The sequence below is a fragment of the Podarcis raffonei genome, chromosome 13 (assembly GCF_027172205.1).
Source record: "Podarcis raffonei isolate rPodRaf1 chromosome 13, rPodRaf1.pri, whole genome shotgun sequence".
NCBI lineage: Eukaryota > Metazoa > Chordata > Lepidosauria > Squamata > Lacertidae > Podarcis > Podarcis raffonei.
The window spans coordinates 22,034,118-22,051,187 of NC_070614.1; the positions used below are offsets into that span (position 1 = coordinate 22,034,118).

At 45.5% G+C, this 17,070-nt stretch overlaps 2 protein-coding genes and 1 long non-coding RNA gene across 7 annotated transcripts in view; 2 read left to right on the forward strand and 1 right to left on the reverse strand.

Annotated features, from left to right (window-relative positions):
- Positions 1–2,235: 2,235 nt before the first annotated feature.
- Positions 2,236–5,843, forward strand: HOXB8 (homeobox B8). Of its 2 annotated transcripts, none has more exons than XM_053360520.1 (3): positions 2,236–3,294; positions 4,276–4,678; positions 5,794–5,843. In XM_053360520.1, the coding sequence occupies exons 1-2, from the start codon at positions 2,868–2,870 to the stop codon at positions 4,581–4,583; spliced, it is 735 nt and encodes a 244-aa protein (XP_053216495.1). In that variant the 5' UTR covers positions 2,236–2,867; the 3' UTR covers positions 4,584–4,678; positions 5,794–5,843. The 2 variants fall into 2 exon arrangements, with proteins under 2 accessions (XP_053216495.1, XP_053216496.1); XM_053360521.1 differs by having other exon boundaries at positions 4,279–4,678.
- Positions 5,844–6,199: 356 nt separating this feature from the next.
- Positions 6,200–14,177, forward strand: HOXB7 (homeobox B7). 2 transcript variants are annotated; one of them, XM_053360538.1, is made up of 3 exons: positions 6,200–6,890; positions 8,033–8,387; positions 12,992–14,177. In XM_053360538.1, the coding sequence occupies exons 1-3, from the start codon at positions 6,888–6,890 to the stop codon at positions 13,243–13,245; spliced, it is 612 nt and encodes a 203-aa protein (XP_053216513.1). In that variant the 5' UTR covers positions 6,200–6,887; the 3' UTR covers positions 13,246–14,177. The 2 variants fall into 2 exon arrangements, with proteins under 2 accessions (XP_053216513.1, XP_053216512.1); XM_053360537.1 differs by lacking the exon at positions 6,200–6,890 and having other exon boundaries at positions 7,834–8,387.
- Positions 14,178–14,278: 101 nt separating this feature from the next.
- The window catches only part of LOC128399272 (uncharacterized), a 40,277-nt gene continuing 37,485 nt past the window's right edge, over positions 14,279–17,070 (reverse strand). For all 3 annotated transcript variants that reach the window (XR_008327200.1, XR_008327198.1, XR_008327199.1), the window contains one exon: positions 14,279–14,369. This is a non-coding gene — a long non-coding RNA (uncharacterized LOC128399272). The remainder of the gene's footprint in view (positions 14,370–17,070) is intronic.

A 17,070-nucleotide genomic window follows, 5' to 3' on the forward strand; every position in this document is an offset into this window, starting at 1 on the left:
CACAGTGGGGTTTACTCCTGAGCAAACATGCACAGGTTTGTGCTATGGGATCCTGTATGCGCTTACCTGAGAGTAAACCCCATTGCACTCAGTGGTGCTGACTTCTGAGTAGGCTTGCCTAGGAACTCAAACATTAAATCGTTCACAATAGTGGAAAGGGAGGAAGATCCCGCTCTTATTTTGTTCTATTACTTCGTGAATTTATGGGTTGTTATAATCAAACTTTCTTTAAAAACTCATTTGTTATGCTTAGTGGGTAGTAAAAGAGAATATAAAAAAAATCCCTTTAAAAAAGAGAGATAAAGAAAAGCCTGCATTTAAGGCATCTCAAGCAGTTAACGCTCCAATTGCGTGGGATTGTAGGTTTGGATCAAATTCCTCTTTTACGAAATAAAGCAAAATAGATTTTACTTTAAAACAAATAAGCCTGGATAAGCTTTAAACGCCCTTTCTTTCTTTCTTTCTTTCTTTCTTTCTTCCTCAATTTAGATACAGGACCATAGTCGGAGTTACCTCTTTCGAATGGTACAGCTTTAAATATTGTTTTCAACATCAAACCTTTTAAAGTTTAAAGGGATTCTATTAGGTTTCGGGAATCTTTATTGGGGGTGTTCTGGGGGGCTGAGATGTGCCTGTTTTCGCCTTTGAGGTGTAAACAATATAGGGCTGCTGGGATGATGGCGTGGGTAGTGGGCGGGAGGAAGAATTTAGATGGACCCAGGGCAAGAGGAGAGAGGTTCGAACACCCCAAGAATTGGGGTATCTCAGCTTAAATGTGTTATAGAATTGAACTTCATGTGGGGTGGCGGGAGGGGGGAAAGGAGGAAGCTTATGGGGATGCTTCTATTTGGAGAGGCGGTGATGGTTAGGACAGAGGTTTTTCGGAGGTGGGGGTCCGAGAGGAAGCTCCGATGTCTTATGATGTGAGGAAACGTCTTCATAATAGTTGCTGACTGCGTTAAAGGGTTCCTAGAATTTACCCCCTGTGTGCTTATATCGAGAGAAATTGTCGAGTTAGCATGTTAAAAGCTGAAAGCAACTTTAACAAACGTCACTATAAAACAGAAATACACTCCCCCCCATATTCCACCCCCTGTTCAACCTCACCCCACACACCTCTCAACGCACAACCTCTTCCCAGTGTTAAAAGCACCTGGTGTTCTAAGTTTTCTGGGGGTGGGAGGTGGGGTGACGGTGCTGAGAATGGGCTATTATGAATGCCCATAAATGTGGCGTTTTGGAGGTGATAAGAGACGCAACATCGCATCTTCTCCTATGTGGAAGGAAAGAAAGGGAGGGAGGGAGGAGGAGGAGGAGGGAGAACAGGAGGGTAGAGGCGGGGGGGGGGAATAGTAGAGAGAGCCGAAAAGTCAATGTTATATATGAAAAACTATAATCATTTTAATTCAGTATTGACACCCCAACATCTTGCGATAATGGAGTTTAGGCGCCAATCGAAGCCTGGGTTTTTATAGCAGTAGGGGAAAGAACTCGTAAAAACCCTTTAACAGCTTTTTATGTAGTGCGATATAACCAGCAAGAACATCTCCGGGTGTGCGCGTTTTTATTTATTTATTTAGTTGTTGTTTTGTTTTTGTTTTTTATTTTATTTTATTGCGCTTTATAGTTTGTTAAACAGTTTACGGCCCCCTCTTTTTCTGGGGGGAGTTTTTTTTTTTTTAAACAAATGGGCCATTTCTTTCTTTTCGTGCTGATAGTTAAACCTTTATCAATAATAAGGAAATTGATCATTAAAATGTTAAATCTGACTACCTCGTTTGTTTTAAAATATGTTGAGGCTACAGGACGCCGTACGATTTGATAACTTGGTATTAAAATACCAATTACATTTATAGGAGGCTTTTAGAAAAAAACGGGTAGCAATTAAATCCGGCCTCTTTTTACAGTTTTCCAAAGCAACCCTGACATTTTCCAAAGGCTAAAACTGCCTCGTTAAAATAAAATAAAAAAAATTTAAAAAATGGAAATTAACGATGGGAGCGAAGCCTCTCTTTAATTTTCCAACCCTCCCCAAATATCAATCTTTTGGGTGGGCTTAGGTAGATGATTTGTCGTGAGGCGAGAGATATCTCATTAACGTAGATAGTTTAGCATATTTAATCTCTATATTTACCCCACCCCACCCCCCTCGCTCTCTCGCTCTCTCGCTCTCTCTTGCGCGCGCCCTCTCTCTCTCTCTCTCTCTCTCTCTCCCCCTCGCTCTCTCTCTCTCTCTCTTTCCTCCTCTGTCTCACTCTCCTTTCTGCTCGCAGGCTGTTCAGAGTCCGTGTGGAGTACGTGGAAACCAATAGGATGACGGTTCCGTAATAGATGCAAATGATCCAGAAAAGACACTGGGAAATATGAACAAACTCATTTGCTCCGAAGTAAATCACGGAAAACTGTTTATGAACTGGCACCTCTCCTTGGAAATGTAAAGCGAGAACTCTTTTTAAGTGCCGATTTTTTTTTTAGGGGGGGCTGAAGAAGAAGGAGGGGGGAAAGAAGAAAAAGGAGAAGAGCGAGAGAGAAAGACAGAGCGAGAGAGAGAAAGAGAGAAAGGAATAATAATAATAATAACAATCACAACAACAACAGCAACAACAACAACAGCAACAACAATAAAAAAGGGGAATCCGATACCATGTACTGTGGCAAAGAGTTTTGATTCAATCCTCGGGATTTTTCCCCCCCTTCTTCCTTTCTTTTAATCTATGTATATCTGTATGTATCCCTGGAAACCACAAAGACTCGTGGGTTAGCATCTCATCGCTTCCATCTGATTCCGTGGCTAAATATCCTGTGGCTTTTTGATAGACCCTCACCTTGTTACCTGCCTCTTTACCTATTTAAAACAAGCTATTTATATGACAATGAGCTCCTATTTCGTCAACTCCCTCTTCTCCAAGTACAAAACCGGGGACTCCTTGCGCCCCAACTTCTACGACTGTGGCTTCGCCCAGGAGCTCGGAGGGAGACCGACGGTGGTGTACGGGCCGAGCACCGGGGGCACCTTCCAGCACCCCACCCAGATCCAGGAGTTCTACCACGGAGCATCGTCTCTCTCCAGCTCCCCTTACCAACAGAATCCCTGCGCCGTAGCGTGCCACGGGGACCCCAGCAACTTCTACGGCTATGACCCGTTGCAGAGACAAAGCATCTTCAGCGCCCAGGAGTCCGACCTGGTGCAGTATCCCGACTGCAAGCTCGCCTCCGCCGGCCTGGGAGAAGAGGCGGACAACTCGGAGCAGAGCCCGTCTCCCACGCAGCTCTTCCCGTGGATGAGACCGCAAGGTGAGGAGGCATCCGAGAAAGGGCCCGCCGCCGCCGCCGCCGCCCAGCCACGGCCGAGGCATTTTCTGAACCCATAAAACTAGTTAGCCCTCCTTTTTTGCCCACCTCTTCCACGATCTTCCTCCCTCTCCAACTCCCCTCCCCTCGCCCCCAACCCTCGGTTACTTTTTACTGTTTTATGAGCGTAAACTTTTGCACCTCTCAATTGCTTTATCGCTTAATTACCCTGAAAGGGGAGCCTTTTTCTCCTGAATGGGGAGAACTGGACTTCTCTCCCCCCCCTCTTTATTTCAGTGTGTGAGAAGCCTTCCCTAAAGTTTATGGTACTTTTACAACCTCCGAGACCCCCTTTTTGTGTCTCTCCTTCACCTCCTCCCTCCTTCCTTTCCTCCCTCCCTCCCGGGCCCTTAGTTGTTATCTTTTAACCCTCTGGAGAGCTGGTGGGGTGTAGGAGACGGTGGTGGCATTTACACACACACACACACACACACACACACACACACACACACACCCTCTGTATAAAGGAACTGGCAAAAGAGGGTTCTTGCAAGTAAACTAAGATGCTGCTCAGGGGCGCGCGGGTGGGGGGTGGGTGTTCGCCAGAAAATGACCCGGTTAGGGGGAGAGAGGGGGGAGTGTTGGGAGCAATATTTCCTTTCAAGAAAGCAGGCTGGTATTGCAAGAGCGGGAGGGGGGCGGCTAGAGCGCATTTGTGGTCCTCAATGTCTCCCTCCACCCTTCCCCGGATAATCACCCTCCCCCTTGCAACGTTAGAGAAGGGCAGTTCCTCCCTGCCTTTTTGTGTGAGAGAGTGTGTGTGTGTGTGTGTGTGTGTGTGTGTATGCATCCCTCCTCTCTCCTGCTCTCTCTGCCCCCAAAGCAGTTTTATGTGTCTTCTCTCAACCTCCCTTTTTTCTCTCCCTCTCTCCTTCTCTCTGTGTGTCTCTCTCCCCCTCCCACCTCCCTCTCGCAACACCCCAGCAGCCGCCGGACGGAGGAGAGGCAGGCAGACGTACAGCCGCTACCAGACCCTGGAGCTGGAGAAGGAATTCCTTTTTAATCCTTACCTGACCCGCAAGCGGAGGATCGAGGTGTCGCACGCTCTGGGACTAACCGAGAGGCAGGTGAAGATCTGGTTTCAGAACAGGAGGATGAAGTGGAAAAAGGAGAACAACAAGGATAAGTTCCCCAGCAGCAAATGCGAACAGGAGGAGCTGGAGAAACAGAAAATGGAACGGGCGCAGGACGCGGAGGAGGCCGGAGAAACACAGACGGGGGACAAGAAGTAGGAGCTGGAAGAGTGGACAGGCAAGCCGCAGGAAAAAAAGAGAAAGAAATAAAGGAAAAGCCCCAACCTTTCCTCCTTCCATTAATGCCAGTTAATGTGAGAGGTGGTCGGGGTGGGCTGGGGTGGGCTGGGGTGGGGGGAATCTCAACACTGCTTAGGGGAGGAGGGGGAAAACTCCCCTTTTATTGCTGTAAAACAATATAGCTGTGAGCGTCCTCTTCTCCTGGTTGTCCTTTGATACCCACAATGAACTATATCTATATTTAAAAAAAGAAAAAAGAAAAAGAAGACAGATTCTTGGAGTCTTTTTAGCCTTGTTGCTCTTTTTTGCGTTTTCTTGCCAGTTAAGAATTAGTAATAGTGTAATGCAATAGCTTCTGTTAACCATGACTGTGAAAAGGATTTCCTTCCCTTCACCCCCGTCTCTCTCTCTTCCTCTCTCTCTCTCTCTCTGCCCGCCTCCCCATCCTTCCTTCGCTCCCTCATTAGGAGACACACACTTCTCAGTGCTGTGGAAACGATGTACAAATGATATACTGCACTTTGGGAAGACTTACTTTCTTCTCTGCCTTTCTTTCTTTTTTTTTTTAACTTTCCCCTCTCTTTCGCTCCGTCCTGCCCACTCATATTATATATATATAAATATAAATATATATAGAAATTATGTGAAAATGATACATAGTGCACTTTTAAATCAACATCTCTCATCTCTTCTCCCTCCCTCCCCCCTCCCCCCTCCTCCCTCCCTCTCTCTCTCCTCTCTTGTTGTGGTTAAACTTTTCAGGAGGTAGCTCTGAAAACACACACCCGACAACATGAAACTGCCTATTTATGCTGTAGTCGTCTCTTTTTTTCCTGTGGTTCATTTCCCCCCTTCCTATTTTTGGGTCCCGTTTTTGGCTTTGTTTCTGCGTTTGTCTTTTTAAGTGTATCTTTAAAAAAAAAGGAGAAAAAATTAAATAAAAATTAAATAGAGAGGTCCCCCCTCCCCTTTTCCTTTTAGTTAGCATGCACACAGTGGAAGAAGTTGTAAAAAAAAAAAGTATTTCCCCTCTCCCTGGGGTTTTTTTTGGGTTTCTTTCTTCCCCCTTAGGTTTACTGTGGAAAAAAAAAGAGAATGTATACTGTATCCGTGAATTACTTTATGGGGAGGGCGGGGATACTAATGCTATATTTTGTTGTTCTCTCTTCACTTTGTTCTATTGTCGAAGCTGGAAGCGGCGGAAGAAAGGAGTTACAATAAAGTTTACAAGCCACAATTTCCCCCGTGACATTGTTCTTTTCTTCACCCTGCCTTAAAATTTCCTCTGGGACGTCTTGGAGAGAAAGTAAAAAAACCCCAGTAAAAACCCCCAAAACCGACCCAGCCATTCCTACTGTCACCCAAGGAAGCCTTTGGAGAGACACCGAAGGAACTCGTGGCTTCTGGAGAACATTGCACCTGAAGCGGAGCAAGGGCTTGCGAAGCAGGGGGAAAGCGAAGGGGGAGATTTGGTTGTCCTTTTGAAAAGTACTGCAAGCCTGTATTTCATGCCCTGTGATGATGGGGAGGTTTGATGGAGGCTCTCTGTGCCAGGAAACTTCTAAGTATGTGTTTGTGTGTGTATGTGTGATTGTGTGTGTGTGACTGTATTCTGTCACCGCTGGATTCCAGCTCCCTTGTTCCTATGGTGGCGATTCGCCCCCTTCCCCTCTCTGGCTCTCTCGGAGTCTGTGGCACGTTGTCAGTTTGGCTGCCCTCGGCCCCCTCCCATGATGAGCGTAAGCATGATGTATACAACCTTCCTATTCCCCCCTCCCCTCTTTTTTTGCAACTTAACCTTGAAAAGAAGGACCTCTGCCAATCTCTTAACTGCAAGGCCATCTTTACTCTTATTTGTCATAGAAGGCTTTGATAAGTTTCACTGGAAAGTGCGCCTTTCCATTTCTCCCTCCCCCTCCCCCTCCCCCTTTTCTTTTGGAAGCCTTCCTTGCTTCTCCAGCAGAAAGCAGAGTAACCAGCTGGTCACATTTTCCTTCTCTCTGTAATTGAGTCCAGCAGAAGAGCTGACACGCTTAAATAGAGATCTGTTGTAATCTTTCCTCCTCCCTCCCCTTCTTTCCCCCCTCCTCCTCCTCTTCCTCCGCCACCAGAAAAAGCAAAGCCAGCTCCGAGACCCAACGCCTGTGGCAGTGGAATAAATTACATGCATAACTGAACGGCGTTTAGAAGGGGAAATAGGCAAGCTTGGGGGGGGGGCGGGCGGTCAAAAGAGAAATATTAAGTATCACTGCGGTGGGGGGCCGATTTGTTGGCGGCAGTCAGATGGTGAGTCCTTTTGTCTGTGTGTGTGTGTGTGTGTGTGTGTGTGTGAGAGAGAGAGAGAGAGAGAGAGAGAGAGTCAGTCAATGGAACTGTATAGCATATCTAGAGAAACCCGCCCCGAGGTCGTGGGATAGGGAGGGCTATATACCTAGTCTGCCTTTTTATCGTGTATGTGCGCGCGTGCGCGCGTGAGAGACAAACAGAGTCTGTATGAGAGAGAGTGAAAGTATGTGTGGGAGAGTGTGTTTGTGTGTGTGGGAGAGAGGGGCAGGGAGGGACTGGGGAAGGGGAGGAGGAAAGTAGTCTACTCGTGGTCAAAAAGGACAGTCTCCTACTTTTACCTGCTTCTTTATAGAAGAAAGAAAGAAGGTATACTATCTGGCAAGAGGGGTCTCCTATGCTAGCCTCATTGGAAGGAAGGAAGCCCACGCAGACTCCCATTCATTGCGTTGAAGCTTGCCCGGGAGAACTTCCCGCTAGCTGTTTTTACGGACGGAATGGGTCCTCCCCACCCCTCCCTCCTTTTTCCACTTTATTTTTCTGCCTCCTCCTCCTCTTCCCATCTCTTCCCCCCTCCCCCGCCCACCTTGCAGGTCTCTTCATATATTCTTCTTTTCTGTACTCTCTTACCCTACCGCCCCCCTCCCCGTCCACAACCACTGCGCCCGCTTTTCCTGCTAGCCTTACTTGAGCAACTGATATAACCGGTGGCTTATTGACTCGTGTGCACATTTCGTCTCCTTCCCGCTTCTATCTTGGGAGGTTTTGTATCCTATCATCAATAATGCATCGTATTTTATAAATCCCAACCAGTGCTCCATACTGTGTTTTTTCTCTCTTCCTTTTCCATATTACAAGGGGGGGGGGGGACACCGCTTGGTAGGTGAAGGATGGGGGGGGGGGAGGGAGCGTTGGAGGGGAGGGAGGAAGCTAGGCGCGGATTGGCTCTGCCCGAATCACGTGGACCCGAGTCACATGGCCAAGGGAGGAAAAAGGGGGTCCTTTTTGGTGTAAATCTGGAGTCTAATTCCGTAATATATCACGGTACCTCGTAAAACCGACACTAAAACGTCCCGGCCTACAAATCACCCGGCCAGATTATGAGTTCATTGTATTATGCGAATGCTTTATTTTCTAAATATCAGGCCGCAAATTCGGTTTTCCCCTCCGGAGTGTTTCCTGAGCAAACTTCTTGCGCATTCGCTTCCAATGCCCAGCGCAACGGGTATGGCTCGAGTTCCACGGCCTCTTTCGCTGCTTCCATGCCTGGTCTGTACCCCAACGGGGGAGGCATGCACCCCCAAGCCCCCGGCATGTATTCCAGCAGCTACGGGCTGGAAGCCGCCTCCTTCAACATGCACTGTTCCCCTTTCGAGCAAAACCTCTCCATGATGTGTCCAGGAGACGCGTCCAAGTCCAACTGCAACAAAAGCGACCAGAGAGACGCGGACTTGCGGCACGAAAACAACTTGCGGATATATCCTTGGATGAGAAGCACAGGTGAGAGTCCTCTGAGGTGGGTGGGTGGGGAGGGGGCGAGGAAACCTGGGGGGGGGGGAAGATGCTATAAATGATTTTGGTGGGAGGGGAAGCTGTGTTTGGGGATGTGCGGACGGGGGGGGGGGGGAGAGAAGAGGATGGTGCTGAGCTCTCCTTTTATGACGCTTGCCTCCAAAGGAATGAATCTCTCTCTTCTCCTCTCTCTTTCTCTCTGAGACCCCCCTCAAGGAAGCAACCCTTTCCTACATACATACATACATACATACACAAACAAACAAATAAGCAGCTTAAATATTTATTAGCTCGGCTGCTCCTGCTGCGGGCTTCCTCTACGCAAAGGAAGGTAGTGTGTTGGGATTACAGAGCTGTACGATAATAATAAAAAAGTGGGGGGAGAGGAAAGGAAAGCCACCCTTCAAATCTCTCCCCCCCTCCCCGCGCCATATATGCCTATGTTTATTTATTCCTCAATGGTTCCAAAGAAAGGAAATTTGGGAATAAGTTTCCATGGAATACGGCTCAGGGCGTTGTGGTGGGTGTCGTTTGGTTTTGCTGGGGGGTGGGGGGCTGTATACAACGTTAGCCCTTACTTTCAGTAGACCCATTGGAATGAACGGGCCTGTCTGTGTCCGTCACGTCCATTCATTTCAGTGGGTCTCTCCTGAATAGGACGGACGTTGGACACGACCCCAGGAAGAAGAAGGAGAAAGACGCAAGGAGGGAGGCAGGAATCGAGTAGGGGCCGGGCAAGACAGAGGAGTGTGCGGTTGTTGTCGTCGTTCCGCGATATTAAGAGTTTCGCTTAATTTGCTCAAGCACCGCTGCTAAGTCGACATTCCTTCGGAACTGGAGTTGCCAGCAAACATGTCGCCCGTCTCTTCCTCTCGCTCTTCATCAGAACCTGCGGGGGCCCCCGGGGAATTAAATGACTTCTTCTGGAAGAGGAAATCGGAAGGGAATGGAGTGATCAAAGGAGAAAGCGGAGGGGCGGGGGCGTACAGTATATCTCCCCTCCTCAAATTTGCTTGTGGCACTTAGGAGCAGAAGCGTGGAAAAAAGCTGCAATCCTATATACCCAACTGACTTGGTAGTAAGTCTTACTGAACTCACGGAGACTTACTTCTGGGTAGGGGTGTACTGGGCTGCACTGTAAGTGGCTGGTTTACATTTGTGACTCTGGTGGGGCGCCAAAGGTTTCTGTAGCAGGAGGACAAATACCTCGGGCTTGTTACATCTAGCTTCCCCCCCTCCCACCAACCCCAATTGTGTGTGAATCATTGACAAGAACCAACCCTGTAATCAATCTGTCTGTCTTTCTCTCTGTCTGCTCTTGGCATTATTCTTAAAGCCAACGTGGGACATTTGTTTTCCCTCTAAATTTGCCAAGGCACCTTACGAAACAGAGAGGGGAGGGGGTGAACCCACCGCAAAATGGTGTTTGATGCACAAACCTGCTTACTCATATTAGATGCCCATAAGCCTATTGAATGATGCCAATGCCCATCTTATTAGGAGAGCGACAGAGGGGCCAGATAAACACCCCTGTTTTCTTGGTTGCTAAGGCTTAGGTGATGCCTACCTCCACAACCAGCTCTAATTGACACCAAATCCTGCAACGGCACCAGTAGAAACGAACATTTTAATAGGACCAGCCACAATCAACTTTGCTGGATGAAGGTTTTCGAGTTGCACAGAACGCTTCTTCAGGCTTGATGTTCCAGGGGAAATTAATCAGAAATGGAGAAATGCAGTGCTAAGTCTCATTTAAGCCTGTAGACTCTTGGGTCTTAAGTTACCCGGGAAAAGCAGGATGGGGATAAAACATTGGAAGATGGGGCTATTGAGCTCCCCACCCCCACCCCCACCTGATGTGAAAGGGATTGCAGGTGTAGGAAAGACTTCTGCTGGCCTTCTAGCAACTGAGCAAAATGTAATGTTTTCATTTTGTTACCAGCGTTTGTATTAACAGGATGCCCGTGTCCACTGGCGTTCTTGCTAGCCAGTTCTCTGTTTGCTCTTTCTCCAAGGCTGACCACAAGCGCTTATAGGTAGCTGGGAAATGTGGGGAGATACTTCTGGAAAACCTTCGCAACACTTCCCCGTCCTCCGGACACGCTGAGAGCAAAGGTGTTGTGGTACGACTAATAGTACAGAAAAAAAGGGCAATGTGAGGGAGGGCGCAGGGCAATGAAGAGTATTTTGCCAGTGGCCAGTTGCTAAATCCTTTATTATTATTTAATTGCATGGCAACAGACACAAATAGGTAGAAGATGAACAGGTAGAAATATATCTGCTGCAAAATGTAGGGCAGTTAGGTTAGGAGCCCTGGGTAGTGGAAATTACTGAAGGAACTCTACCAGCCCTTCCTCTCGCCCACCCCGTCCACATCCCCTGCGATTTGCCAGGCAAGTCCTCTGATAGTGTGATAAAGGAGTTATCTTTAAAGACACATCGTCTGCGACGCAGCTTTTTAGTACTCTTAGGAGGGCGAGAGCAAACATTCCAGGCCGGGACTATATGCAGATTGCAGCAAAGCAGACGTGGAGCGGGGGGGGGGGGGAGAGGAAGAGTGGGAAGGAAAGAGGCACATCAAAGCAAAGTTCTCAAATACCTAGCCTAATAGGTTGGTTTCTCCTCCCTTATTACCTGATCCATAAACTGTGGTTTACAGATGATATATCAAAGCGCAAATTTTGTGTGTGTGTGCGCGGGGGTCTGGAGTGGAGTGGTGGGAGACACGGTTTAGAATAACCCTCTCCTTTCTCCCCACTTCATTTGAAACACAGTGGTGAAGGGTTGGGGGGGTGGGCAGGAAGGAGGGGGCAGAGTGTCGTGTGGGTTGGTTAGGTGCTGAAAAGGACTCCGAAGCTCTGATTGCCGTCTGTAGAAGACGACGCGGTATCGTTGCTAAGGGTGGCTTCCTTGCCAGTTCCCAGAACTTACATCGGCCTGAGATCCAGCTAGAGAAGGTTCTTCCCCCGCCCGCCTCCCTCTCTTCTCCACCCCCAACCTTCCGTCTTTCTTGTCTGCTGTTGGGTTGGATCTGGGCGATTCCGTTGGCGAAAAGAGAATGTGTCTTGGTTGCCCTATTCAAGAGAAGTTTATGGTGCTCCCTTCAACAGATTTTACAACCCACATTCCACAGACATCTTATCCCCCCTCGCCTTTTCAGTCAGGCGGACTTTTCTACGACTCTTTTCTTGAACAGAAGACTATCGTCGCCGCCCCGCCGCCCCTCCCTCCCCCCTTTTTTTGTAAAACAGCAAACACTTCTCAAACCTCCAGAAAGTTTCAGATGAATGATGTAGCCTCCTTTGGCTGGACAGAAAAATCTATCTGCTCAAAAGCAGGAGTATCGATTCGGTTACGGGATCGTACCCACAAGCGGACTCTAAGAAATGACAGGAAAATTGATTCCTGGTTTGAATCCAGATTCTTTGGAGGCCCGTGTAAAATAGTTGTGGTCGGTGACATGCACGCCTCTTCCTTTGAGGAGTTTCCATGTCCACATACTTTGTCCAGCTTCCGAATTCCCTAATGGAGGGGAGACCAATTTTTCTAGACACTCGGAGAGAAATAAAACACAAGTTGAAATAGGAAGGAAGTAACATTACCCGCGCATTAGCATTGCTGGCTTCCAGAAGCTTACCAGATGTGGAGATGTTTCCAAGGAATTTAAACCCATTCCAATATTTGCTGCGTGATTAAGAATTAATCTCACACTTTTAGAGAAGGGAAATAACGCACCTTTTGATAAGAATACTTTCCCCAAACGCATAAATCTCAAGTATGGGGGGTGGGTTTGAGGTGTGTGTAAGATATATCTGGACATTTAAAAACATCGGGTTTTGCTTGGGCAAAATGTGAAGCAATAACAAACGTCCTAAATCCATTACGCTTGAAGTCCTAGGCATCATTTACCCGAGGAGAGGTCCCATTACACTCAGTGAGACTTACTTCCGAGTAAACAGGGGACAAGCTCAGTCTTCGCTGCTGATATGTCTTGAGAATGTAGAACTGCAAATCTAAAAGGCTACAATAAAGCCTTTGGAGGAGGCATTCTGGCAATATCTATAGTACATAACGTTACTCTTCCTTTTATTTCGAGAAGAATCGCTTGCTAGTCCGCACAGGCAAAAATAACTTGTTCTTGAGGTGCCATCCTGTGCGCAATCCTATGCATGTCTACTCAGAGTTCAACCTCATTGAGTTCAGTGCGACTTACTCCCAGGTAAGCCTGTATAGGAGATCGCAGCCTACAGACTAAGGTTACAAGCCTAACCTTGTCCTGTTGAATTTAAAGCGGCTTGCTTCAAGGTGATTGTAGTTAGGAACAAATTTAACGCGGACAATCTTTTGTGGATTATGATACAGTACATTCCTTCCTGAGTTAAACTCTAAATCCAACCTTTATTTTAAAACAAACAAACAGACAGACAAACCCTTTTTGTTATAACAAGGCAGACTTAATTTAATTCGAGTTGACTTGACCAGTACAAGTGGGCAGTGAATCCGGTAGAGATAATACAAATTAAGAAGAGAGAATCACAAAAGAAGCAGCGAGCGAAAGGGAACTGACGAGATTCTCATTTATTGTTTCACAGGGACGGACCGGAAGAGGGGACGCCAGACCTACACCAGGTATCAGACGCTGGAGCTGGAGAAGGAATTCCATTACAACCGTTACTTGACCAGAAGGCGACGCATCGAGATAGCCCACGCTTTATGTCTTACAGAAAGACAGATCAAAATCTGGTTCCAGAACAGGCGCATGAAGTGGAAAAAGGAAAACAAACCCGCAGGCCCCGGATCAAACGTCCCAGAAAAACCAGATGCTGAAGAAGATGAAGAAGAGTGAAGGGGGAAGAAGGCGGGGGAGAGGGGAGAGAGTGAGAGTGAAAGAGAGAAAGAAAAAGAGAGAGAGAGAGTGAGTGAGTGAGAGAGAGAGATGTTGGTGAGAAGAAGCTTCAGCAAAAACTGAACTGTACTGTCCAGAAAAAATAAAAGGAAGAAACGGAATTTTAAAAAAGTGAACCAATAAAGACTGTACATTAAACAAGAAACGAAAACATCTAAGCAAAACTGAAAACAAAAAAATAATGGTTTATTCTGTTTCTCGACACTTGGAAAACTACCTATATTAACATTTCTCTGCTTTGTTTTTTGTACAACAAAAATGAATAATAAATCTACCTATTAAATGTCTCTTTAGAAGCAAATATAGATAATGTTTTGTTCCCCTGTGTGGGTATTCATATAGTCCCAAGTATTTGTAAATCTTCCTGTTTAAAGAAAAGGGAGGGTCTTTTTCCCCCTTCCCTAATGTAACTTTTTTTTTATTAAGAAAATGGTATATGAAGTGAAAATGTGGACGTGGTTAGCACTTTTTCTTAGAAAAACGTATGAAGGGAACACAACGCTTAACATTAAGACGACTGTTGTACATAATTCTAAGAGATTTCTCCCTTTCTATTCTCCCCTCTCCTCTTCGTAGATTTGTGCCTCTACGTCTGGTTACTGGTGCTGTATTTTTATTTTTCCTTATATTTTCCTTTTGCTTGTTTTTTTTATTTTTTGGTTGGTGTATATTTTTACATGTTGGACAATGGACCACTTCCTTATTGCCGTTACTAGAGGATCTGAAAATTAATATTGTGCTGAGTAAAACTGATGTATATGATAGGTAGCAAATAATTTAATAGTTGACCAAGCCTTTTTATTCGTATTATGTGATTACTATGCGTAGAGAGAGGGAAAAGAATCATTAAAAAAGAAAATAACCTTACTGAATAGACTGAAGTCGTGTCCATTAATGGGGTTTTCTTCATTTTGGGGGGGAGGCTGGGTGGATGGGGTCAGTTGCTCCCGGTGAGCAGAATCCATGGGAGGATTCTTGTAGAAGTCCTTTGTCATGCGGAGCCCCTTCCTTGTTTCACTTGCGCAGGAGACCTTCCTGCTGGATTGTGGCCTGAGTGAGCGAATCTTAAAACGTAAAAGAAAGGGGGGGGGATCTTTCTACTTGCAAACTATATTCATGCCGTCTTTCTTATTTCCTTCAAGGGGCGCGGTATGTGTGTGTATATTCAGATATGTGTGTGCTTGCATATATATATATATATATATATACACACACACACATATACATACACACACACATATACATATACACGCACGCACATATGCACACACATATCTTAATTCTGCAGTGATCATGTACAACTCTGTGTTGGCCATACAACGTTAACCCCTGTTCTAGGAGAAAGAACCGTGACTAAGAATGTAAGACGAGTTGCGTCTATTTGATGATTACATCGGTGGACCATCCTTCCCGCTTTGATCTTTCCAGACTCAAAAGAAGAAATAACAGCATCAACAACAACCTAAGACTCCCTCGATTTGAAAAAGCGAAGCCACCGTCTCAGTAGCATTGGGTGTGCTTCCTTGTTTTGCGTTTTTATCGCCTTATTCGGCCTTTTTTATTATGGGAAAACGTCGCTTCCATCATTAGAGTCAAGTAACGCTCAACATCAAAACAAATATAAAATTAAATGGAAGCAATTAAACGCAGGAAAATAAACAAGGCAAAAACCATATTAACCAATTTCGGGCCCTTTCAACCCGTCCTTCTGTTTTACACGTTACACTTTCACAGAATCTAGCAGTTGGGATTTTTCAGTGCTCAGGGATGTGTTGTACAAGGGTGTATTCACCCTTTTTAAAAAAATATATATACCCCGCCTTTCAACCTAGGACACTCAAGACGGCTAACAATACAGCCAACAATGAGAAATATATATAATAATATATAGATAGGTTAATAATATATAAAGAGACACCTGCCCGTTGCGACAAAGAATTTAAAATAAAATGGACAAAAAATACATAATTTTTTTGAATTGTTTTCTTTCCTTCGTTCGTTCTTCCTTTCCCCACACAATAAAATTGAACTGCAAACCATTTACAAACGCGCGCACAAGTTTGTGTGTTTTCGTTTTATTTTGATAAAAAAAATCCTTCCACAAGAGTGTATTTTCCCCTCAGAAATAAAAATATTTTTCAAATAAACAGGAAGGTTTCTGCTATGCTAACCGTATTTTTTCAGAAAGATATTCCAGGGAAAATACTTCCCAATGTCGCTCCAAACGGCGTTCTGAGAGTTTGAAGAAGCAGAAATATAATTATATCATCTCTCTCTGCCTATATCTAGCTACCTATCCATAGAACAAACGCACACAGAGAGATAAACATACACACAAATAAATAATATATGTGTTTATAGAGGTATATGCGTGCAATATTTACTATATGGACAAACACAATACACGCGTAGATAGAATTAGCATAGGTTTACGCCATGGCTGGGTGGTTTATATAGGGATATATGCACAATCACACGAACGTATGTGTTTGTGTGTGTGTTTGGGTGTCTCCTTTAAAACAGGTCATATTTGCAGCACCCCCCGTCCTTAAAATAAAAAAGGTTGATATCCCCACAAATGCGGAAATGTATATTTGCTTCTCTAGCAATGCAGATTACTGCAAAAGACACCTTTTGCGGCGGCAGAAGCGTGTTCTAGAACAGCCGAACCGCCCACCTCGCCAGATTTTGCTGCATTGGACCAGTACTATTGTTTTCGTGGCATGTACCACTGCGGTAGTGGACGTTTCCGAGCGCACTAGTGCGCCTGTGCATATACGCCTGCCTGTTTTTTCCTCGCTTCCTTTTCTATAGATGCGCGTAAGCATGCATACTTCCGCACACACCTATACAGAAACGCCCTACACGTATATATATACACGTATATGCATATACATATATATGCATGCATACACACATAGATACAAGCTGGTATATGTACGTGTCCATACATCTCTCTCTCTCGGATACTACCTGGGACCTTCAATTATTTTAAACTTCGACTGGGGGTGTGGAGGGGAAGAAAATCAACATTTTAATTTCTTGGGCAATTCCCGCAAGGGAAATCGAACAGCGTTAAGAGGAAAGCAACAATATAAACAACAACCAGATTGAACTATAGAGCGACATATTTCGACCTCCCCCACTCCACAAAAAAAACCACATTAAAAATAAACCGGAGGTGGACCATCCCCTTCGTCATTAAGGACTACAGGTAAATAACACAATTGCAGAAACCTGAATCTCAAGGATGTTGCCTGAGGTCTGAAATGCACTTGCAATTCTTTAGTCTTACAAAAGTAGGTTCCTTTAACCTTTCGTATATAAAGGCTTGTGCAAGACCCCCTGCCGGGAATGTGGAGGGGGGGCCGCAGAATCTTTGCATATTCTTCTCTTTGGGGTTTTTTTTTAAAAAGAAAAGATGGCGGCTGAGAAAAAGACTGCTGTTAAAGCAGTCATGAAGAAATGCAATAAATTCCTTGTTGTTTTATGAAAATTTACAACTTTGTGATAGAACTTTATGAGTGGCTGGGTTCTGCGATTGGCCAGAGCTGGTCATGTGGACTGCTAACCGTGAACATGAACTTTTTATGATTTCCCATGTGGTTATTCTACCATTCTTTTGGCCGCTGTACCTTGGGTCGGATCACTGTCCTCTGTAGGACTCTCGCCTCTTTTTACATTTTTTTTATTTTTACTTTCATGTATAAGCTCGATAGGGCTAAAAATAGAGGAGAAGGGGAAGCGCACGCACACACATTACAC